Source organism: Budorcas taxicolor, chromosome 11, assembly GCF_023091745.1.
Source record: "Budorcas taxicolor isolate Tak-1 chromosome 11, Takin1.1, whole genome shotgun sequence".
Taxonomy (NCBI): domain Eukaryota; kingdom Metazoa; phylum Chordata; class Mammalia; order Artiodactyla; family Bovidae; genus Budorcas; species Budorcas taxicolor.
Window position 1 is genome coordinate 123157331 of NC_068920.1, and position 25414 is coordinate 123182744.

Genomic DNA, 25414 nt, shown 5'->3' on the forward strand with positions numbered 1-25414 from the left:
AGGAAATCGCAGCACACATATTTTGTAGGTCTAAATACTCACAAAATTCCATAATGGCTTCAGCCTCCTGTGCTTCAAAAGACGGCGTCCTCTCCAGTTCTTGGGGTTTCCCAGAGTTCCAGAACAGAGGAGAAGCTGAGAAAGGAAGGCGTACCCTGTATGCTGCGCTGTAATGACAGGTGAACTGTAATCACTGAGTCTCACGACGTGCTTTCGGTGTGTATTATCTCACTTGCTACACCCGTGGAGACCAAGGCTCAGAAGGGTGACATCACTTGCCCAAAGGCTAATGGCTGGTAACGGCAGAAAGACTGTCCAGGGACCGGGTTCACGTGGTTTCTCTATCCCCGCATTCTCACCTGTGAAGTAGAAACTCTGTTCCACAGAGGGTTGAAGCAGATGATGGATAAAGTGTGCCCAGCTCCTGGCTGAGCACGTAGGGCACCAAACTAATCCTGTAGCAGCCCGATGGGCCCCAGGAAACAGGGAGGAGTAGGCAAAGCTCTTGCCTAGTGCCAACTTTCTAAGCCCACAAACGGGGAGGGGTGAGCAGAGCTATCAGTGAGGCCTGGCAAGGACCTAGGCTCTGCAGTCAGTCAACCCAACCTGGTTGGGTCATTGCCTCTTATGACTACAGGTGAAATGAAGTGAAGTCGCTCAGTTGTGTCCGACTCTTTGCGACCCCATCGACTGTAGTCTACCAGGCTCCTCTTGTCCATGGGATTTTCCAGGCAATAGTCCTGGAGTGGATTGTCATTTCCTTCTCCAGGGGATCTTCCCAACCCAGGGATCGAACCTGGGTCTCCCGCATTGTAAACAGATGCTTTACCGTCTGAGCCACCAGGGAAGTGACTACAGGTTACTTTAGTTCCTTACTCTTTTTTTCTTTTTTAAAAGAAAGTAGCCATTTTATTTCTCGGCTTCACTGTGGGACACGTAGGATCTTAGTTCCCCAACCAGGGATCAAACCCATGCCCCCTGCTTTGGGAGTGCAGAGTCTTAACCACTGGACCGCCAGGGAGGTCCCAGTTACTTACCCTTTCTAAACCTCCATTCCTCAGCTCCAAACAGAGACGCCGGGAGGGACATGCCTTGTGGGGGTGGCATGAGGGCCAGGTGATCTTGAGCCCCCTGCAACTCTGGATGTGTCTTCCAAGTTCTCTTTTTATATCAGAGCAATTTATTCAGATTGTTATGGGTAAATGTACACATATTGTCTCAGCAGATATTATTTTTCTTCTTGTTCTTCAGAGCATTCCCACTATTCCTTTACCATCAAACTTCTTGGAAACATGTTTTACGTTTGATGTCCATGTTTACATGCCCTTCATGTTGACTTTTCACCCCCTATAATCTGGTTTGTGTGCCTCCTAATTTATGTACGAACTCTCGTGAAGTTCTCTAATGATCTCTTAATTACCAATCTTCATGGCTTCTTGCTCTCCCCTCACTTTCTAATTTCCAGCATCTCCTGTTGCTTTTCATCTTTGCCAGCAGTTTGGAAATGTCACTCCTTTTGGGAAGAGTTGAGACTAGGATGAAGGGGCCCCTACTCGGCTTTCCAGAGAATAAGCTGAAACGTTCTTCTGTGACCCTTAAAAGACCCCACACTTCATTTTCTCCAAGGTATTGTCACTGCATGTAACGTCTGAGCATCCAAAGAGCCCATCTGGAACTGAAAGTGGGCCAAATATCACTAAAATCAAACCACTCTGAGGAGCCTAAGGATCTTGTAGTTTTAACAACTGAGTTCTGTGAGAAACTGTGTTCCAAACTTCACACACACACACACTCTCTCTCTCTCTCTCGTTAAAGGTTCAGCAGGAACCAGTTGAAAACAACTCAGAGGAAGTACAGCTGTTCCCTCTGAGAAGCACGCGTGGGGGAAGCCAGGCGAGGAGGAGGGGGTGTTCCCCGGGTGGTGACATACAGCATTCTTTTCACTTGAGGCATCCGAGCCCGAGGAGCTGCTGTCTCCCCTGGGGAATATGACATAACCAGAGGCGGGAAGGGCCTCACAAAAACAGACCGGTGTCCACACATCCTTCTCCAAAGGAAGCCGCTTCCCATCCTGTGTGCGAGAGCTCCCACGTCCGCAGAGACTCAAATGCCACCCTGTCTCCAGCCAGAGAAACAGCCTAAAGCCAGCGATCTGATAGGATATGTTTATATTTACATGGTACATTTTAAAGCAATGGCTACATTGGTCATACATATTAGAAACCATAAAAAAAAGTTAAGAACTAAAATGTACATCATACACTTGTATATATATTTTTTTACACAGAGGTAAAAAGGCTTATTATAAAAAAATCAATACAACGGGGTTTTTAGTATACAGGTAAAGAATGAATTATGCTTCAGGCACTTTAATTTGTTAATGTGAGCAAATAGCTTCGTAGTTGGGGTCAGGGGAAGCTTCCAAACAGAAAATCTTTTGGTTAATGTTTTGTTACCACAGATACAAAAATAAAATCTGAATAATTTCTCTCAGATGATTGACGTTAAGTATGGCAAAGCTGACTGGGAAAATACTACACACTGTTTGGCTGCAGTGTGGCAACTCGAGAGACGTATTTACATAAAATGTCCCCACGGCTGTCCTTGTGCCCTTAACCGCTGCCTTCTTCACAAACCAAAAAGGATACGCGGCCTAAGATTCACCAGCATTAATTCTTCAAAGGGGTGGAAAAGGATGAGGGGTGAAGGAAGATAGAAACAGATGATGGCTAGACAGACATGGCAAACAAGAAGCGGCTGGAATAGGTGTGTTCTTATTGAAATAAATAGGGACACTTGAACTGAGGTCTAACAGAACATACATTAGTGTTGTGCTTCGTAGAGAGGAGACCTTGAGAAGACCCTGAGGAGATGCCTCAGGATGCGGGTTGGGGTGGGGGAGAAGACGGTCTCTCAACAGCATTTGGAGGCTGGCTGAAGGTTTTCTAGATGCTCTCCAGGTTGGGAAGCGGTTCTTGTCTTGCACCACCAGATTAATAGACCTCTGCTCCTTTCCCAGACCGGAAGACCCAAATCAGTCACTCCAACAAACAAAAACACCTACCAAACAAACTCATAAGCACACTGGGTATTTACATGGATGATCTGAGGAAGAAATGCAAAGCACTCTCAGGTAAGCTGAGAACGTTCCCATGAAGGTAAGCGTGGCCAGCACTTTCCCAGTATGATTGGCAGACTGGGGAAAAAGTCCCTTTCCTTGGAGACTGATGTCCTGTGTGCTGTAGAGGAGGGATGGTTGAGGGGGTGGGGAGTGGGGAGAGAGGAACGAGGCTGTGCACTCAGCTGGCAGCAGCCACAGGAAGATCACGGCAGGAAGGACAGCCGGTGCAGACAAGCCTGTCCCCTGTGCTCTCCACGGTGTTCTGATTGTACAATGCGAGGTATAGGTAACCACTCTTCACTTTTTTTTTTTCCCTTTCTGCAGTAAGATTTGGCTATTCCTTGCAATATATTAGAAAAATACTCTTTTCCAGCTGATTAGAAGCCTCCTATGTGGCAAGGCGACAGGTGGACCCAGACTGCTGAACTAACCATCCACGCACTCAAAGTGGCAAGTCTGGGTTTGGGGTTGCAGGAGAAAGACACTTAGGCATTGGAAGGGTTTTTTATATATGGCCTTGTTTTTTCCCAAGTATAAATGAAGAATTTAGTGATGTGAAATGTTTTTTTTGAGTCCAAAATGAAAACGAAATGACAAACCCATGAACAGAATGCAACCCACCACTCTTCACATTGATGACATTTAAAATCTCCCCCAGTTAATAGAAAATAGCCACTGGGGGGAAAGAAAGCTCCTTTAAAGTTTTACTTACCACAACCTTAGTGTTTCTTAACCGGACAATGTTCGAGAGAACACTGGTTTGTTTGAAAGAGACTATTTGGTTTGCAAAACAATGAGCAAAATTTCTTACTTCATTAGCGTTTTCTTCTGGTATTGCTAAATTTTTACAAGTGGTGGTGACATAATTTTAAAAAGATCTACTTTAGGGTCAGTGGGGAGGCTCAGAGAAACCTGAAATCCCCTTTCTAGCCCTGGTCTGAGAGGATACAATGCAGTTTAAAGGATTTTCCTGATTCTCACAAGTTAATCTGAAGTTAAGGCTCAATTCTCAGTCACATTTTAGGAGTGAATGTTTTGCATCAGTGAGTAACTGACAGATTTTGGGGGTGTTGGTCGAGAGAGACAAGATGATGGGCTCTAGACAGAAACCGCAGCTTACATGGGAAGTTTGGCTTTAGAAACGTTAAAGCGATCTGGTTTTGTGGTAGAATTTTGTTAACTAGATCACCTCCTATACATAGTAACTGACTGCAGGTTCAAAAATACATCTGGTAGGGTTTCACCATTCTGACAATCCATTACCACAGGAACCTGAGGAAGCAAGCTCGTTAGCAATAGGCAAGCTAGTACCAAGAGGAAGATGGCCTTTGGAGCTCTTGGAAAAAAAAAAACGACAAACCCCACCAAAAAAATCAGCAGTTCCTGCTGCAGGCGCCTTGAAACTGGACGAGGTGGGCAGGAAGGACATGAAATCAACACCTGTATGAGATAGTTAGCTTGATTACAGATTGTTAATAATACAGGAGCGTCTAGGCAGAGGGTCCTTTCCTTAGAACACTGTGCGCGCGTGCCTGGGTGTGGCTGATGCAGAGTGGGCGGCGGGGGTGCAGAGTCCACCAGGCGGGCTCCCCAGGCTGGAAAGGCGCCTTGGGTACCCGCGAGCGGGGAGAGAGATGAGAGGATGTAGAAGACGAGTCCCCTTGGGGCTGTGGACGGGAGGGGGTTGGGAGGGAAACCGAGTCACACGGCTGCTTTGTGCTTCCCTCCGCAGCACCTGCACATCACTCCGCAGTGGTAGCAGGCTCGCAGAGGCAGGTAACAGCACATACAGGGGGCCAGGAAAGACAAGGCAATAAGAGCCATCCACCGGAGGCAAAACTTCTCGTCGCTGGTATCGCACGAGCATGGGTCTGTATAGTCCCCCTCGGGGTCCGACATACAGTGATAGAGCATGCTGTCTGCACACCACATACAGCTCACCCGGCGGATGCAAGTTCTCACGGAGTCGGGGGCGTCCTGACAGTGGCCCCTCCGGTTCTCCTCGTGGTTGAACATGTCCCGGCAGTACTCGCACCGGGAGCGCTCTCCGTCCTCTTTCCGCCTCCGGGACTTGCCCCGGGAGGGCTGGGTCTTGATCACGTTGCCCCCACGCCCTTTGGGGTCCTCGCCGAGGCCAAAGTCTGACGAGTCCACGTAAGGGTAGTTGTAATCGTGCTTGGGCACCTCGCCCTTGGCGAAGCGCACGTAGGAGTCCGCGTCCTCCGTGTGGTCCAGGTATTTGCCCCTCACAGGGGCGTGCCGGTAATCCTCGTAGCCGGTCATCCAGATCTTCTCCCGGGGGTTGATGCGCACGATCTCCTCGTCGTCGTCCGGGAAGCTCACCTGGCGGAAGGGCCTTGGCATCGGCTGCCCCAGGAAAAAGGAGACGTTACTTTATCGCAGCAGCTAAACAAATCAATCTTCAAATAATGCATCCTTCACCTTGGCAAAGGGCATTTCTTGAAGAAACAGACCCATCCTGTACTTAATAGCTTGCGGGTCAAAGACGTATTTCAAATTGTCTCAATCCCTTCCTGGGTCAGGAAATCATGTTAATGGGTCGAGACCGGCATTTCCTCCGTTTCTGTTGCAGTTTTGCTATAGATGTGGGTAGGTATACACACTGTGAGAATAAAGTTTGAAATTCCAGAAGCTGAACATGCCCAGATCAAAAGCAGACCTGAGATGTCCCTAGAATATCTTTATCTCCCTTCTGTGAGCTCCCACCACTAAGGTGATGGTGACTGCTGCTGCTGCTAAGTCGTGTCAGTTGTGTCCAACTCTGTGTGACCCCATGGACGGCAGCCCATCAGGCTCCCCCGTCCCCGGGATTCTCCAGGCAAGAACACTGGCAGCATGATTTCTAACAGCTTAGATTAGTTTCACCTGTTTTTGTAGGCCATCCTCTCTCAAGTCTTTTATTTTTTCCCAGAGAAGCGGAAGAACTCTGGAGTGCATTGACCATTACAAGGTTAAGTACGTCTGTTCTCTGTGTGTACTCAACAAGTGCATACTAGTCCATGATATAGAATGTGTGTCTCACTGTGGGTCATGTTCAAAAAAGCCAAAGTGGATACCAGGGACAATGAAGGCTCACAGGTACCTTGTAATCTGGTTGGGGAGATAAGATGCTCAAATACACAGAGTGCAAGATCCCAAGTTCCAGAGGCCGATGGTGTTTGAATCCTGCCAGGATCTCAGAGGTGGTGAGCAGCAGAGTGGAATCTGCACCTGGGCTGGCTGGACCCAGAGCCACACTGTCTAGATTTCAAACCTAACCCACATTCTCCCTTATGATGAAAGTGTTATCCCTGTGGTGGGCCTCCTACAGTTTGCATCAGTGCCTTGTCCAGAGTGGCAGGTGCTGAATACAGTTATTGAGTGGATCCAGGTAAGCCTGCCTTGCACAGGGCATCCCAGTTGTGGCAGACAATGACATTTCCCACCTTAGAAGCCCTCTGAGCACGAAGGCTTTTTAAAGAGTGAGAAGCATGGCTTCAGACTACAGAATTTACTAGCAAGTTGCTAAGCCTCAGACTTTGCTTCCCTGATGATCAAACTGCATAGGGCTACTGTGAGAACAAAGAGAAAGAATCTAAACGGTGTAAGCACAGGCTCTGTCACACAGGATGCACATGATGACTGTTGCCAATAATTGTCATTATAATATTATCCTAGAATTTAGCACACACTAATTAAATTTACCCATCACTTCCCACCAGACTGTGAGCTCCTTGAGGGCAAGGGCCATGTCTCACAGGCTTTGTCCTAATTCCTGCCAGATTCTTGACGTCAGAGTTTCCCCAACTTTGGAAAAAATACAATCCTGCAGTATTTCAAAACAAAGTTTAGGAGCTGACACAGTCTTTGCTATTATTTCGAAAGAGAGTCAAAAAGTCAATTCCCATCTATTGCTACCATACTGTGATTTTAAAAAGAACATTTTCATGCCAAAATATTAGGAAGCACACACCCAATAAAACAATTTTGAAAAAAAAGTCATATAAATCTAGCTTTATGTTATAAAACCTCAGTGCCTCGTGCTTTTTCTCTTTTCAAAGCAGACTGGTGGCCACATCACCCACATGGGCACCAGTCCACACCCCACAGTTTGCGAACTTCCTCCAAAAAACAGCCGCTGGGTAAATATTTGTTGTATTACTGAATTCCAGCTACAGCTCCCCAAGGAAGCTGGGGCCTGCAGCCCATGATGCCAGGCCTTCGGCCCAAACACACAGTATTCTGTGGTACCAATCGTGGTTCTGTGCTTTCACACCCTTTGGACAGAGGAATGCAGGAGGCAGGGTAGCATTCTGGGTGAGCAGAGTCTGCCATCTAATCTTGTTCCACCAGGGACCCTCTCCCTAAGCCTCAGCCTCCTCATCTATCAACTGGGGATGCAGAAGACCTACTTCTGGGTAATCTGTGAGGATTAAAGGAGATAAATCACATGAAGGGTTTAGCAAGGTGCCTGGCACACAGAAAACCCTTGAGTGAGGGTGAGTTGCCTGTACCACCTCCAGTATGGAATGGGGGAACAGAGTAGGAGAACAGAAGAGGCCTAGGCTCGGGCATGCAGCTGAAGGGAGGGCAAGGCAGCTGTTTCAGATCAGGAGGTCACCCCTGTGACTGCCAAGGAACAGGATCCCCGCTCACCTGCTCGAGGTGATAGTGGTCCGTGGGGTATGGGTCGTGGAGGTGACCCAGGGTATAAACCTTCCGGTGCTCACAGGATGTGGGGGAGGAGATTGTGCGAGTAGGTTGTTCCCTCTTCTGAGACGAATTAGAAGAACTGTCCGTAGCTGTCTGTGTAGAAGGAGGTAACCACGAGTTAATTAAAAACAAAAACCAAGTCCGCCCCAAAACGAACACACCGTCTACCCCCACTTGTGGCGTCTTGCTGGACTTCCCGAAATCTTGAGTTTATCCTGGCCGTGGGAGGCAGGAGGACCCCTGAAGGGCCAGGTTGTCTAAATACGACGGGCAGAGAAACCCAGCCCCCAGCCCCTGGAAAGCTGGGTTTGTTTTCTCAACTGTGGGAGCAGCGATCGGCTCTGGGGCAGGGCTTGCCACACCAGGCCACTCGCGGGTGTGCTCCAGTTTGATCAAGAATGGCCACTGTTTGTAGCCCTGGTTGAGGTCCTTGGTCAAGCAGAGGAAATGCAAACAAGCAAAAAATCAAACCCATATGTTTCTTTGTGGGGTTAAGCCCAGCCTGGGAAAGTCTCAAAGATAAGGATACCTCAGGGGTATCATGGGTACTGGCTTTCCAGGAAAAAATTTTGTAATCTTTGGCTTGGAGGCAAGCCTGAGGGTCACTGTCTCTGGAGGGAGAGAACAGAGCTGTTTCCCCAGTAGAGGTGATGAGTTCAGATTGGAGCCTCCATGAAGGTCTTAGGAAGGTGATCAGGTATCAGAATAGACTGTGGCTGTGGGCAGAGCCCAGGCCCCATTGTCTCTCACAACACCTCGGGTGCTTTACACCCCCAGGTGATCCCAGGTGTGATGGTCACTTTCCACAACCTTGGGGCCCAGCAGCCATACGCTCATAAAAGGCTTTGTCAAATGCAGCTGGGGCAATTGCCTTGAAAACCAGGGCCCATGCAAATCCTATCCTCATTCCACTCTACCTTCTTCCTTAGAGTAATGGACCCTTCTTCTTTTATTTTCTTTTTTTTTCACACATGAAAAGATTTTCCTTGATATTGAGGTGTCCTATTTCTGGTAGCTATCTAGAAACTCCTTAACTGTTGCTTGCTTCTCATTCTTATATCCCCCTTACCCCATATGCTTATTTATATCCTTTTATTTTACTGTTTTTTGTTAGTGTCATCGACCCTTTCCAGGGCAAGGCAAGGTTAAAACAAATAGACTTATGAGAGTTATTCTCCGCCCCTCCACTACATTCACTTATAAAGTAATAAATGCTCAGGAAAATAGCAGTACAAGTATTCAGGAAAAAGAAAAAACACTCAGGGACTTCTCTGGTGGTTCAGTGGTTAAGACTCTGTGCTTCTGCTGCAGGGGGTGTGGGTTTGATCCCTGGTCGGGGAACTAAGATCCCACACGCTGTACAGTGTGGCCAAAAAAGAAAAGACCCATATTTCCTCTATGCAGCACAACTGACATTAATTTTTAAAGCTTGGTGGACATGTGCAGCATGCTTTTGGAAACCCAGCCCTCCTGGATTTTTAATTCTATTTGGTTTGTGTGATGCGGGGGTGATGCCTGTTTCCAATCCCACAATCTCGTGGCTAATTCAGATATGGACACACACTTCTCCCTGAGGCAATCCTGAGAGACTTCTGATGGACAGGTCAGAAAAGATGCTTGTCTCTTATCTAGTTAAGAGCTAAGGGTTCTGTAAGCCTGGAATCCTGGTGAAGGTGCAGGGAAAGAAAGAACCTGAGGATGGAGTGAAGCAAAAAACCAAGGGAAGAAGGATCCCACAGATACCACTTGAACTTCTGGATCCAGCCAAGCCTGAATCCTGATCCACCCTAGGATGTCCCATAGAGAGGGGCCAATTCCCTTTGGTGATTTAACCCAGAATGACGGAGCTCATCCGTTGGGCGCACTTTCTTTTTTGCCACTGCCGATTCCTTCTCTGTGGCAGCCTTCCACCTGCACCACATTCCTGGCCTCTCTCTTGTCCCTTTCAATCCTCTCCACAGCAGGTAGAGTGGAACAGGGTGTTCAGAGCCTGCTACTTCTCTCCTCTGCCTCTTGGGAGCCACCCAACTGGCAAATAGCATGTGCTGGCAACCTTTCTTGGGATTGTGTGGTCTACTTGGAAGGTTGAGGGCCCACCCACTGTGGGGAGGGTATGGAGACCCAGCACACGCGCGCCTGGTAGGGCAGGTCTGTCTAATCTCAGGGTCCAGTCCTGGGATGTCCACTTCCTGCAGATGTAAGCTGGGACTCACATCATCAGTAATAAAGGGTCTCTTCACTTTTTTTTCTCAATTGGTTTAGAACCCTGATAGGAAAGAGTTGCTACTTACCCCTCAAATCCCAGAAATTGAAAGAGACCAAACCGAGACATACAGAATTTTTACTTCCGTTCAAATTCAGGTCCGTCCTCTAACTCTCACCCACCCTCTTTCCTTACGTCTTTGGAGGTACTGCCGCCCTCTTTAACACATGAGTGGTTGCAAATTGACAGTACAACAAAGCATACAATCCTTCACAGTCTCATACTATGTGAAGGCTTATGATGTGCCAGGCACTGTACACGTGAATCCACCAGTGCAGGCAAAATATCGTCTCCACGTCATACACAGGAACACAGACACCTGAAGAAATTCAGGGTCCTGCCAACTATGGCAAGCCACCATTGGCAGAGCGGGACTGAAACGCACGCCCCGTCCGCCAAGCCCAGTGGGATCTCCTTGCAGCACACTGCGGCTTATCAAGCCCAGAAGAGCCACCTGCTCTGTGTTCATCTTGGTGAGATTAACACAAGTACAACTCTACCAAGTAAGACGATGTGCCCTGATTTATACAGAACCAGGTGGTAAGGGGTGGTGTCTCAGGATACAAAGGTTTCTACAGATCTCAGTAAATACTTTCTGAATGAGTAGATAAGGGCCCTTCTGTATGATTCAAATCCAAGGGTTAAACTCTTATCCAGTACCCATGTGACAGTCACATCTTAGGTTAGAAGCTACTTCAGCATTAAACACTGTAATATGCACTTGGCATTTAGTTCTCAGAAACCCAGTTCACACATCACAGTCACCTCGGTGTTAGTCATCTGTTTACCCCAATCCACCCTGTTTTCTGTGACCTGCGTCCAGGTTAACAATGTATAGAAAGTCATTCTGAGAAATGAGGCACACCCGGTACTTCCTAGTCATCCTCAGCCAATCAGACGCCCCCTTCTGACGCTCCCAGCCTTCCTCCCCAGCCTGGACCAGCCTCTCCCCATTGCAGAGTCAAGTGCAAAGTTTCCTGGACCATTTCCTGACAATTCAGAGAACGTGAGACTGAGAAAGGCCTTTCGACATCTCCTAATCTGATGACAAACCTCTACAGAGGAGCAGGGAGGCCAGAAGACTGAGGCGGGCTATCAGTGCACTGCCTCCCTCGCCCGACTGCTCTGGGCTAAAGCATGCAGAAGAGGCTCCATCGGAAGCTGAGGCTTATTGCATATCTGTGATATCAGATAAATCTTGTCAAGAGGCAAGTGTCTACCAGCAAAAGGAATGTATTATTAGGGTATTTCCAAGAAGAGGCAAGAGGGAAAACCTTTCACCATACACACCTCTGGATGAATGCCCCCGTTCTCTGCTTGTGGAAAAAAGCAGTCACTGGACTGTACACATATGCACCTCAACAAACAAGATTCTAGAACATGCCTGCCACTTGTGCGCACAAGCTCATGACACCCACCCACCTACTAATCCGAGAGCTTCACCTTCAACCTGGAAATACTGGCTGCCGTTTTCAACTCGCCTTCTTGGTGGGGCGGGGGAAATCTCTGAAGTGCTGTAGGTGTGAGCTCAAGAAGAACAAAAGCAGAGGTCCTCTGTGCTTGGGGACCTCAGATTGCTTAGTGGGCTGGCTTCGGTGCAGGCTTCCTGAGTCAGAGAGAGCAGTCAGAGACAGCCTTTGATGTCACCCACTGTGAACAAGGCCAGACACTGCCATGGGGTGCCGCCTACTTGTGGGAGGTCCCGTGCGACATGAAAGTGTGAGCACAACCACTGTTACCTCCATGTATGCTGCCAGAAAACCTTGCCTCTGGGTCTGGGTGTGACTCCAGCTCACTCTCAATGCCTGCTATTAAAGAGATGTCCGATTAAGAGGCCTGTAACCTAATAGGAAGCACCGAACAACAGAAATGCAAGGCAATGTCATAATGCTAAATATCACGGTCTCAATCCAGGCAGACTAGATTTGAATCAATTCTCTGCTAATTGTAAGTTGTCTGATTTTGGACAAGGTGACCTCTAACTCCAGTTTTCACATCTGTAAAATGGAGCTAAAACTGTCCTCAGGGTAACTATAAAAACAAAATGAGATTAATCATTTTCATTTCGAAACAGTTACTATTGATTTTATAAAAAAGTTACTGATCCTGTGATCTGGTCCCCTTGCTTAACTCCTTATAAAGTTCAAGTGTTTTATCCAGTGATTCTCTGGGTTTTTCTAAGCAAATTCCTATCACCCACAAAAGACAGTCTGGTTTTCTTTCCATTATTTGTAACTTCTTGTTTATTGTATCTTTGCCAAGGTTTCCAGCATGATGTGGAAAAACAGAATGGCTCTTGCTGTCTTGAACTTGACTTTGATGGGACAACTTCTAACAATTCTCTGTCGTATATAACATTTCCAGATAACTGGAGTGGCTATAAAGTTCCAAAATCTCTTTGTATTCTAGATTGCAAAGTGTGTGTGCTCAGTTGTGTCCAACTCTTTGTGACCCCATGGACTGTAGCCCACCAGACCCCTCTGTCCATGGAATTCTCTTTTCAACCCAGGGACCGAACCTGCATCTCCCTGCACTGGCAGGTGGATTCTTTATCGTTGAGCCACTGGGGAAGACCAGATTGCTATATTGTCACCGAAAAATACTGGAGGTAACCAGATGGTTCTTCTGTGTCTATTGAGATGATTACGGTCTTTCACCTTTGTTTCATTAATGTATGAATCAAACAGTTAAGCTTTTTAAATATTAACCATCTTTGCATGCCTGGGATATCTACTTTACTGGTCTTTCATTAAATTTGTTTTACAAATATTTGATGTGATTTGGTAACATTTTGCTTTAAAACTTTACATCTACATTCATAAGTGAGTCTGACTTCGGTTTTTCTCTACTTGAATTCTTGCCCATTTTTACAGCAGGGTATGCTAGTCCTGCAAGCTGAGCTAGGCAGTGCTCCACCGTTTTCTATACTTTGGGGAGTTGTTTCTTTTTTAAAAATAATTGAAGTATAGTTGAATTACAATATTGTGTTAGTTTCAGGTGTACAGCAAAGTGATTCAGACACATATGTATTTTGTCAGATTATTTTCCATTATAGGTTATCAAAAAATATTGAATATGGTTCCTTGTGCTACAAAGTACATCCTTCTTGCTTATCTATTTTATGTATGGGAGTTACGTTTTTTAACCACCTAAATTTAGTCCTCCTTTCAAGGGGTACACCTTTGACTACATTTTCAAATTTTTCTATGGTTCTAGAAAAACATGCATTTTGAGTAATAAGCTTTGCGTGGCCTGGTTCTGAAGCCCTCTAACAAGGCAGTAAGACAAGACTTTAGCTGAGAAAAGAAAGGGAAGGGAGGTGGAAGCAAGAGTCAGAGGGAACAGACATGAAACACTGGGTGCCGGGAACCTCCAAATGATAAAAAGAGATGCGACCAGCCTGACCAAGTCCACACTGGTAGCAGAAACACTGGAAGGCTGGCAGCCATTCATTTTCTTCTCCCTCTTGGGGATGGAGACGAATGGGAGGAATGCTACCCCCAGAGAGGCAAGCACACAAGGCCAGCCTCCTCATCCTCCCTGTGTCCTCAGGAGCACGTGAGCTGCTGTGAACACACAGCAGGCAGAGCCGAGCCTGCTCCGAGCAGCTGCTTCTGGAGGGTGACAGGCCTATGTGTTTTGAATAAGGCACAGAAAATAAAGTGAAGACACTGCTTAAGGAGCCAATCTGCGTCATCCAGGAATCATACAGAAACGTTAAGCAAAAATAGCTCTTCTCGGAGAGAACTGGGAAACCTTGACTCCAGGCCAGGCGAGGACGTATGTCTCAGGATAGTTGTTGAAGCTCTGGGGGCCTCTGTCCTCGGGTATAAAGTAAGGAGTTGCCCTGGATGATCTCCAAGGTTTCTTTGAGCTCTGAAAATTGTATGTGTGATCCTTCTGCCTTCCTCTTCAGAACGTTACAGGAGAGTCTGGCTAAGACTGTTGCTTAGTTGATGAAGAGCCACAGGATGTGTGTCAACTACACCTCAGTGAAAAAATAAGAAGTCATCGCCACAGGGGAAAGAAAAGCTGCAGGACTGATTCAGATTAATAAAAGTAGGACTCTGCCCTGTCTTATAGATGATTTATTTATTTATTTTTTTGGCCTCCTGGCTTGAGGGATCTTAGTTCCCTGACCAGGGATTGAACCTGGGCCCTCTGCAATGTAAGCGCAGAATCCTAACCACTGGATTGCCAGGGAATTCCAGATATTTTGAATTTTTTAAGATGGCTAACTTGTAGTTATGACCCCAATTTGTGTTATTTTTATTGCAGCTTACCACCAAAATATAGTTCAGCCACTGATGCCACCAAAGCAATATTCAGTATTCTTCCTATTGCAAGGGTTTCCATTTTATTTATACACATGAGCATTTGAAAGTAAAAGTGTTAGTAGCTCAGTCGTGAACGAACCTTTGCAACCCCTCATAGACTCTAGCCTGCCAGGCTCCTCTGTCCCTGGAATTCTCCAGGTAAGAATATTGGAGTGGGTAGCCGTTCCCTTCTCCAGAGGGTCTTCCCAACCCAGGGACTGAACCCTGATCTCCTGCATTGCTGGCAGATTCTTCACCGTCTCCACCTTGGACGGGGAGGCGGCACTGATCACATGGAACTCTGGGCAGTTATTGCCTCTCAGGAGACAGTGAAGTGGATGGGTGCGGATGTCAGGAGGCTGCTAGCTCAGGTGATCTGGGGTTGAACAAAGCAAGCCTTTCCACTCAGTAGCTAGAATGGCAGGCCTATCTATGGTCAATCCTTTTCCCCTCTGGTAAACAGAACGTCCCCCATTCTGTCAACAGGTCTTTGGGAACAGGTAGCACTGGCTCACCTGTCCTCAGGGCTTACACTGGTCCCAGGTGTTCTCTTTCGAAGAGGCAAGTAGAGCAGGAAATCGGGCTAGCTAGCAGGCAGTGTGGGTCTGAGAGGGGCAGCTGGTTGGGGGAGAGGAGATGACCCTGTCCTAGACTCTAAGATGTTATCCCATCCAGGATCCAGAGGAAGAAGTGGGCATTTGTCAATTGTGAAACAAAAACAACAAAACCAAAACTCCCACACATTAAAAAAGAAGTTTTATGTTTCTAAATTTTGAAGTTAGGTAAAATATTGACATGAAAGGAAAGGACTCTCAAACCCACAGCTTAGTTTCATTGGCAGGGCTGTGAGCAGGAAGTGGGTTTCGGGTAACCTTGAGCATGTACTCTGCATCAATTAATAAAATGGAAATAGTAGTATATTACTATCCACAGCTTAAACAGATGAGATGGTACATGTGTAAACAAAGAAAGACACAAGCTGGTGGGCTAGCAAAATGCCTCTGCCCTTCCTGAAATTGAGAGCATTTCAAAGCTTTTGTTTGAGCCTTAGACATTTAAATGCTTTAATTTAGCCACTTTAGGTATTACATGTTGAATAAAAGATCCTCATCTTACTATGCAATGTGAGCTTGATAATTATTGGCATTCAGAAGATAAAGCAGCTCTCATCTGTCTTCTGAGAATTTCCATGCCACCCTACGCAGGGCTGGGTCTCAGCCAGCAGCATTTATGGGACGCTGTTCCCTGGTGTCAGTCACAAAGCATAGCTGTTTTTCCCCCCAAAACATTTTTGCTTTTCTTAAGACACCACCATAGATTAGTTTTACTAAACTTTGGAGAATTAATTTACATTTGAAACGTATTTTCTCTTTTACTTATTCTCTCCCTACCCCACTCTATCCTAGCCCCTTAATCCCTAGGGTAGAAACAATACTTTTGATCAACTGATCTTCTAAAATGAGACTGGGGCTCCCAGGAGAGCATAGCAGAACCCCACATCACACTGAAGAGGCAGCTGAGGTTTGGAGCCAACGCACTAGTTGAAAAGTCCATCATTTAGGTGGCTTTTTGGCAATGATGAGAATATGGTATATTTCATATATGTGAAATCTACCGAAACTTATTGAGTAAATATTTCCCTTTCTCAACATTCTCTGAAAGGCAGCAAGGAGATCTGGAGTTTGCATTCTAGGTGAACAAAGGATGGAGCTGGGTACAAGAAGTGAACAAGAAATTCACTTCTTCAAGTCTTGGTGACTTTATCTGCAGAAACGAAGTGTCAAAAATGTTTAGAACCCCAGCCTCTGAACTCTGCCTAAGCAGGAATCACATATACCCTTTCTGGACTTTCCTGGTGGTACGGTGGATAGGAATCTGCCTGCCAATGCAGGAGACACAGGTTCTATCCCTGGTCTGGGAAGATTCCACGTGCGGAGCAGCTAAGCCCATGCGCCGCAACTACTGAACCCTTGAGCTGCAACTACCGAAGCCTGTGCACCTAGAGCCCGTGCTCTGCAACAAGAGAAGCCACTGCAATAAGAAGCTGGAGCACTACAAGGAAAAGGAGTCCCCTAGTTGCAACTAGAGAAAGCCCAAGTGCAGCAATGAAGACCCAGTGCAAAGAAAAAAATTAGAAATTAAATAACTAACCCCCTCAAAATCCCCTTAGAAAAACAGAAAATAAACCCCATTTATTAAAAATTGGTAGATTTGCCTTTGGATTTCATGTGTGCTGGGGATGGATTAGGTGGAAAACAAACTTGAGAAAAGGAAAGTTCTGTGGCATTCTGCACTCTCCTGCTTCTGTTAAGTAAAAGCTTGACATTTACTAAATTCCACAAATTTAGTTTTTCTACTTAATCAAGAATGAAAATAACCACAATTTGCAGACTCCAAAGCTCACCTAGGACAAACAAACAAACAAACAAACAAACAAACAAACAAAAAAACCCCTGCTGCTTCACATTTTGGTTTCAACTACTTGTTCTAGTCATGCTTTAGAAACACCCGGGGTGGGCAGGAGGGGTTGGAGATGTCATTAGGAGCAAGCGCTCTGAATAGCCAGAAAGTAATCAGATGCAGCTGGTGATAAACAGGATGTGACCAGTTCAAGCATAGGGCACAAGGAAGAACTACATTTTCCAGTCTCGGCAAACACATGGCTAAAAGCTGATGATGCTGTAAAAGACATTTTTCCTACACGAAGGAGGACTGCCTACCTGAGAAATTCAAGGACAATGAGACACTACAAATATAACCAGCCTGTCTTAACTGGGTTCTAGGAGAGAATTCCAACCCAAACAAGATGCTGTGAATGACTCTTGCCAATGATGCAAAGGACCGTACACAGTTAGTGCTGTTCCAGCTGCAGAGAAGAGAAGGTAATTCATTACAGAGGATGGATGCTGTGAAGCGTGAGGAATCCCTGTGGAGAAGGGCTGCCCCAATCCAGCAGCTGTACTGAGGTGGGAGAACAGACCTAAACCTGTTTTAGGGTATGCCTTCCTATTGCTATTCTGGGGACTCTGGGGCTGTAACACCTGCTCAGGCTTCAAGTCTGTCATCTGGATGTGCCACACGGGGCACCGGTCACATATTTATTCTCTTATCTCTTCTCCCTTTCCAACTCAGGTCCAAGAGAACCCTAAAACTTAACTCTTGTATAAGGGTGATGTATAAAAAACAGGACAGCTGAAAAACCATGAATATAATTATTCAACAGAGGAAGAGAAAAATGGTAGTGATGAATGGGGACGCTGAGGAGTTGGTGCTCACTGCTCCTCTGCTGTGAACTACCTGCGGCATCTCAGGCAAGTCCTCCATCTGACACGGAGCGGCTTCCACGACTGTGTCTATAAAACGAGGCCAGTCTTACTCTGTCTGCCAGAAGGAAGGAGGCTGACTTGTCTGATGTGAACTCAAGATCCCTTTCAATTCCAAGACCTAGAATTCTGAGGAGCTGGCATGTCTACAGCTGTTCTCGCCTCCCCGCAAGCCAAACGTTTCCAGCTAACTCGCATCAGTTCTCCTACTTTTCACGTGTCATTAGGACACACTGCTTCCTAACACAAGGCAGAAAAAACAGTTGGGAGGAGCGGAACACTGAGAGCACAGAACTCAACCTCTGCTGTGTATCTTCAGTTCCTTTAGCCCCCAGAAGGGGAAATCAGGGCTTCTGTAGCTAATCAGGATTACTGGATTCCCCCTTCTCCCTTGACTACATGCCCCCCCCACCCCCTTTTCTGAGAAAACTCCCTCTCATTTTCCTTTTTAAAAAAAGTCTCAGAACGGCCGTCATCAAAAAACCTACAAACAATAAATGCTGGAGAGGGTGTGGAGAAAAGTGGACCTTTTTGTACCATCGATGGGAATGTGAATTGATACAGCTACTATGCCAATTCCTTAAAAAACTAATAATAAAACTACCATATGACCCAGGAATCCCACCTCTCAGCATACACCCTGAGAAAACAATAACTGAGAAAGACACACGTACCCCAGTGTTCACTGCAGTACTGTTTACAATAGTTAGGACACGGAAGCAACCTACATGTCCATCGACAGATGAATGGGTGAAGAGGCTGTAGTACATATAGACGATGGAACATTACTCAGCCATAAACAGGAACACATTTGAGTCAGTTAAAGTGAGGTGGATGAACCTAGAGCCTGTTATATAGAGTGAAGTAAGTCAGAAAGAGAAAAACAAATATTGTATATTAAAGCATATATATGGAATCTAGATATATGGTACTGATGAACCTATTTAAAAGGCAGGAGAACATACAGAGACATAGAGAACAGACTTGTGGGCACAGCAGGGAGAGGAGAGGGTGGGATGAATTCAGAGTAGCATTGAAACATACATCACCATATGTGAAACAGAGAGTGAGCAGGAAGTTGCTGTGTAACTAACACAGGGGCTCAAGCCAATGCCCGGTGACAGCCCAGAGGGGTGGGAGGGAGGTTCAAGAGGGAAGGGACATATGTATACTTTTGGCTGATTCATGATGTTATAAAGCAGTTATCCTCCAATTAAAGATAAATTTTAAAAAATCAGTACATGTGTATCATTTAATATCTCAAATAGCAATCTTGCCCCTCTCCAAGTGAGGCAAGTGAGACAGCTTCTCACGCCCCAGAGAAATAAACCCAGTTCTTGTGGTTGGTTCTTCTTGCATTTCTCTCCATCTTTTCAATGGCATCTTATTATACTTCTCATTCTTGATTTGAAGATTTAGATATTGTTTAAGACCTTCTTATTATGGAAGATGAGGACTTAGCTATTTCATACACCCCCAAGCATCTTTCTATAAAGCAAATATTTCCCTAATCCCCCAGCTTTAGAGCCAGAATCCAGCCACTCAGCACAATGACAGCTGAAGCACTGACAGCACTTGACCACAGATTCTCAGTGAGCCTGCTCTGGAAGTGTGTGTACCCTGCAGCTGCATTCTCCCAAGATTGTATTAAAATTCTCCTTGTCTAGCTATGAAGATGCTAATAACATTCAGAAGTGATTTTAGAGCTCTGTGGCAGTAAATAAACCACCAGGTTTCAATGGACCAAAGCCTACAAAATAGGAATTTAGAAAATTGTTCATTAAATGACCATAAAACCCAGAGCCTCTCTACTTCTATACAGTCCATTTTCTCTACTCATTCTCTCCCCATCTCTGTTGAGCCCCTTCCCCAAGGGCTCCAAACCCTCTGGCCCCAGAGGCTTCGACTGAAGGGATCTGGGTAATCAGCCCCAGGCGGGGAGCAAATCAGCTTGGCCCCTCCAAGGCACCATACTGCTCATCTCTCGAGTTCATGGGGGCCTTCTCCACAAGATACACTAAAGCACGTCTCCCTCACAAGACAAAAGCAATGAGAGGGAACAGAACTGAGGGTCTTTCCATGCTGTCCCTCTCAAGGATCCCTGGTTCTGAAGAGAGAAAGCCGTCTGCCAGGGGCATGGATAGGAGTATGCTGACTCTCGGCAATGCCTCCAAATGCCCACTGCAGACTGCTAGCCTTTGTTGTCACTGCTTTATATTCTTTGCATGACTCATAAATCTGCATCATGTGACTCAGGCATTGGAATCCATGCCCCCCCCCCCCCCCCCAATCCATTTAATGCCTGGCCAGCTAGGTATTTCTGTTCACCTGGATGGATCACAGTAACTGAGGTCTGTCAGGGAGGAGAGATGATGGGGCTGGATGGGAGGTGACAAGGAGCATTAACAGCCAAAGGGTGAGACTGGGTGATGATGCTCAAGAACCTCACCTCCTAGCTGTGGACGCAACAGAAACACGGCAAGAAAAATATGACATAAAGCTACTGAGAATCCCTCAAAACCACCACTTGAAATGGCAACCCACTCCAGTATTGCCTGGGAAATGCTATGGACAGAGGAGCCCAGCAGGCTATAGTCCATGGGGACGCGACTGAAATGACTGACTATGCAGGATAACAAGCCAATGATCACTTTGGCCACCGGATGCAAAAAGCCGACTCATTGGGACACATGGATGCATGTTATATGTTGGAGGATGACATGGAGGAGGGGGCAACCCCAAACCCCCCTGGTGGAGAAGTTGTTGGGCTTGGGTGCTCAAAAAGCACAGGCTGATGCTTTTTGAAAGCCGACTCTTTCCTTGATATTGGGAAAGACTGAAGGCAAGAGGAGAAGCGGGTGGCAGAGGATGAAATGGTTAGATAGTATTACTGACTCAGTGGACATGAGTTTGAGCAAACTCTTGGAGACAGGGAAGTCAGAGAAGTCTGATGTGCTGCAGTCCATGTGGTTGCAAAGTGCTGGACATGACTTAGCGACTAAATAACAACAATGAGTAATATATGAAACCCTGTGATTGTATACAGTATATTGGGGTTCAGATCACCCATTTATCGAGCACCTATACAGCCAAGCTTTATAGGGTTGCAGGACTATAATGATGAATAACCTGCTTTGAGCTAAGTAAAGTCACTTGTTCAGCAGATAAAATGTGAAAGTCTAAAAAGAAGCAGGCTTTTAAGTAGCAAGAGAGGGATAAACAAGAATGCTATAGAATTTGAAAGAAGAGAAAACAATTGGTTGAGGGTGAAACAGTAAGACACATGGATGGATAAACAGTCCAAGACCCAGAAAACCAGAGCAGTCGCTAATCTGGAGTCTCTGGCGGTGGCTCCATCGGCAAAGATGTGGACACACACCAGGCTGGTGGCAGGAGGGGCGTGGGAGGACTGTATAGGCAACTAGCAACGCATGGGCAGTTACGTGTGGGTCTGCACGCGTGTGCACACATGCTGAGCTGGATGCTAATTTCACGTGGAGGACTTGCAACATGGTTCTACCATCCTGAGAAGACAGGCTGGTTTAGGGGCTGGGGGTCAGGAAACTGTGAGCAGAGACAGCCCATGCTTTTTGAGCATCCAAGCCCAACAACTTCTCTACTGGGGGGGTTTGGGGTTACCCTCTCCTCCATGTCATCCTCCAACATATAACATGCATCCATGTGTTGTTCAGTGTCCTATTTTCCTTCTGGTCCCAAGGAACGCCTTGAAATAGAGGGAACCCTTGGCTCCAGCAGCACAAACAGATCTCCTCCTGGTTCCTAAGTTATGCCTCTGAAGGTTTTCTCCTATACACACTATTCTCTTAGAAATTCTCCTTCTGGCTCATCATAAGTTGTAAGAGGGTCTATCACCATTTATACTCTTTCTAAATTAGTTCAAAGTCCTAATCATCTGTCTTACCGATATCAGTTTAAGAATGCCACAAACCTTGGGAAGCTGTAGACTCTATAGGAGTTAACCTGGCTGCTCACTTCCACGGCTCCAGCTTTTAGAGACATCCCTGACTTCTTAGGACAAAAAGTCTCATGACAGGGAACTTGTGAACAAACAGGAAACCTGGTGCGTCAGCCCCTGACGACCCTCCCATCCTTTCATAGGACGTTGCTAATGGTCACTGGCCTCATGGCTGGGCTTGTCTTGGGGAAGTGAGGTACTGTTATTAAGAGGCCCCTGTGTATAAACAAGTGGAATGAAGGTAAGGACTGTGTACGGTAGGGCCCACAGGGAATACAATGAAGCCGTGCTTCTCCCGCTGTGAGTTTCCAAGTGCCTGGAAACAGCAGGGCAGTTCCTACACGTCCTTCCAGGCGTTCGGCATTACCCAGAACAGCACATTGATTCCCTGCGGATTAAAGGACAAAGCCAGCAGGGATGCCGGCTTCTATGGCCCCAGTCCCTCTCGCCCACTCCCGCTTCCATAAATCATGCTGGCAGGTAGCTGGGAAGCAGCTGTGGATGACAGCGTTGCTCTGGAGCACAGGAAGCCACCTTTTAACCCGCCTGCTGTTGTTTGTCTCTCAAATGTGACAAAGGAACAGATGTAAGCAACATGCCAACTGTTGAGAGGATCTGCTTGGAGCGCTATAGGAAGCCTGCTCAGAGTGCATCACATCAGCCGCTCCATGGAGGCACAACTGAGTTCACTTCCTGACACTCACCCCCCAACTGCCACCGACAAGCACTCTCTGCTCATGTCAGGGGGGTGTGCAATGCTTAGGCAACTCACCACGTTGTCGCCTTCACCCCCCCGCCCTGAAGCCCCTTTCCAAACCCTGTTCCAACACCACCAAAGTCCAGCCTCAGCTCCCAGGGGTCTTCTCTGACCCCCAGGCCCCATCCTGGGCCAGAGGATTTAACAGTCTGTGCCAGTTTCTAAGCCTCTCACAGGGCCATATCCTCCCTGTCCAAACCATCCGGTTACCTCCATGAGGGATGGAGCCGGGTTCACCCACCTCTGTCTTCCCAGAGTTGCATTTTTCAAATCACTAGTTGCAGGATGAATGGGTCAGGAATCACGTTTACAGGGTTGCAACTAATATTTAAAATACTAATTTTAAAAAAAACCAGCTTATAAAAGACAACTAAGGAATTATTGGGGAACTATTAGAGGATATTATGAAATTCCTGTTAATTTTCTTAGGTCCAGTAATGATGTTGTGTAGGAGAATATCTTATTTTTTAAGAGATGCATGCTCAAGTATTTAGAGGCGACTTCCTTTCAACTGGATCAACAGAAAAAATACCTGTGTGCAAGCTGACACATATGCAGAGATAAGGCAAACAGGGTAAAATGTTATCACTGTTGACTCTAGATACGGAGTATACAGGCTTTTGCTGTACTAGTCTTTAAATTTTCCTGTGTGCTTGAAAAGTTTAATAATGAAACAGAAGAAAATAAAAAAGAAGAGGGGAAAATCAGAATGCAGGGCATGAAATATGATCTGGTTTCGGGGTGTCTACTGGATGTGTATCCTAGGTTACAATTTAAATGTATTTCCTCCTTTGCGTCAAGGCCCAGACTCTGAAATAAATGCTGCCCTGCAGTTCCTCACTGCACCAAGCACATGGCAGGTGCACTCTGAACTGTCTAACTTCTAGAAGCACAGAATTTTAGTGAAGGGGCAAGCTGAGAAATCATTTAGTCTCCAGTTACATCCCATTAACGCCAGCTATGTCAAAATATCCAAGCCATTTCCTGCCTTAGTACATTTGGCCCTAACCTCAACTCAGCCTTCAGGACTCTTATCAGATGTTTAATCACTCATCAGGAAGGCTGCTCCCCTGCCCCCTCCATGCCAGGGAGGTGGTTAGTGGAGGACTCCAAGAGTAGGGTGCCAGTTGTCCCAGCATGCCGGGGATTGAAGTATGTCTTTTGTGGGACTAAGGACTTTCAGGGCTAAAATTAGGACAGTCCCAGGCAAACCAGGATGGCTGTTCACCCTAAATGTGAAGGAAGACTGGGAGAGTGCCTTGGACAGCTCCAGGAGAGCGGACACCATATGCCTTGTAGCATCATGGGAACATGAGGGGCTAGAGCAAATCCAGGGCAGCGAAATTATGATAAGACAGAGATCTCCCTGACAACATCCCAACAGCAACAGCAAATGCCAAATTGCCAAGTGTCTCTCATGCCCTTAAACAGAACCTCTGATTATTCACCAATTCATGTGGAAAGCAAAAGATCATGGGAACTTACTGTAAAAACGTCATCATCACCAAGCTCAGCCTCATTGTGGATGGTGGAAGATGATGTTGTTGAGCCTAAAAAAGACACAAAAACCACAAAAAAAAGTTTCCAAAGAGGATAAGTCAAAGCCAGTCATTTAAAGAAACCACATCCTACTCCTTTCATATGTGGATCACCAGCAGAAATGTTACTTGGGAATTAAATGCTTTAATTTTTAAATATAATTTATTTATTCATTTATGGCTGCACTGGGTCTTTTTTACATGTGGACTTTCTCTAGCTGCAGCGAGCAGGGGCTTATTCTTTGTTGCGATGCACGGGCTTCTCACTGTGGTGGCTCTTCCTGCGCGGCAGACTCTAGGTGCGTGGGCTTCAGCAGTTGTGGTGCTTGGGCTCAGATGCTCCACGGCATGGGGATCTTCCTGGACCCGCGATCGAACCTGTGTCCCTTGCATTATCGGGCACATTCTCAACCACTGTATCACTAGGGAAGTCCTTACACACTTTTAACTTGCTCTTCTTTCACTGATTCAAGCCAGCATGTTCCCTAAATGAACTTTGCTTACTGTTGTTCCCAAATCAATCCCTCAAACGTCCTCACTGATCAGTAGAGAACAAGCACGCAGAGAAGCGCCGAGGAGGTGGTGCTCAGAGAGCCTACCCGCGGCTCCGAAGGACCCCCCGGCCACTAGGCACTGGACGGAGGACCCCAGGTTAGACCTGCCACCATCGCACTGTGACACTGGACTTAGAGCTCCGGGCTCTTCATTTACCCACAAAGGGATGTGAACTAAAGAGCTAGTATGGTCGCCTCCTCTTCTGAAATTTAAGACACTATAAACCCCAGACTGTGGGAGAAGCCACCTTCTAAACTGGTACCTGGGCATAAAGGCTTTTTTCTTGCAATACTGGCAGTGAATTTTGCAGGTCAACGTTTAGGATAATGTCAAAAAGAAAACAAACAAACACACACACACCCAGTTTATTCTATCAGGGAATGAAATGGTTATTTACAGTTCAACGGATTTATTTGTTCATTTCTTTCTTCATTCGGGTAGGCAAATCATGTAACTTCTTCCTTTCCCTTCTAATAGCACCCCATTTATGTGAATCAAATTAACTAACCCTGTTAATGGCCAAAAAGCGAAAACATACTTAAATCTGCATAAGTGACAGAGTCCCAAAAAGAAATTCAGTCTGTATCATCTCCTTTTTCTTGGACTGTTGCCTACCACGCTCCTCCCTCTATGGGATTTTCCAGGCAAGAATACTGGAGTGGGTTGCCATTTCCTTCTCCAGGGGATCTTCCCAACCCAGGGATCAAACCCGGGTCTCCCACTTTGTAGGCAGATGCTTTACGGTCTGAGTCACCAGAGAAGTCCTTTTCTTGGTTAGGCCTTATGAAATGCACATTTAGAAAGTATTTTGCTATTACATAAAATTGAACTCAAAAGACTTGCTCAGAATGG

The 25414-nt window shown here is 46.3% G+C and overlaps 1 protein-coding gene and 1 non-coding gene across 2 annotated transcripts in view; both read right to left on the reverse strand.

Moving 5' to 3' along the window:
• Positions 1-2303: 2303 nt before the first annotated feature.
• Positions 2304-25414, reverse strand: part of SPRED2 (sprouty related EVH1 domain containing 2) — a 119715-nt gene continuing 96604 nt past the window's right edge. The window contains exons 4-6 of the mRNA XM_052648465.1: positions 23955-24019; positions 7778-7927; positions 2304-5488 (exon numbers count right to left, since the gene is read on the reverse strand). Coding sequence (XP_052504425.1) covers positions 4823-5488; positions 7778-7927; positions 23955-24019 — 881 coding nt within the window. The 3' untranslated portion in view covers positions 2304-4822. The remainder of the gene's footprint in view (positions 5489-7777; positions 7928-23954; positions 24020-25414) is intronic.
• TRNAV-UAC (transfer RNA valine (anticodon UAC)) lies at positions 14229-14301 on the reverse strand. The gene has a single exon. It is a non-coding gene; the product is annotated as a tRNA-Val (tRNA).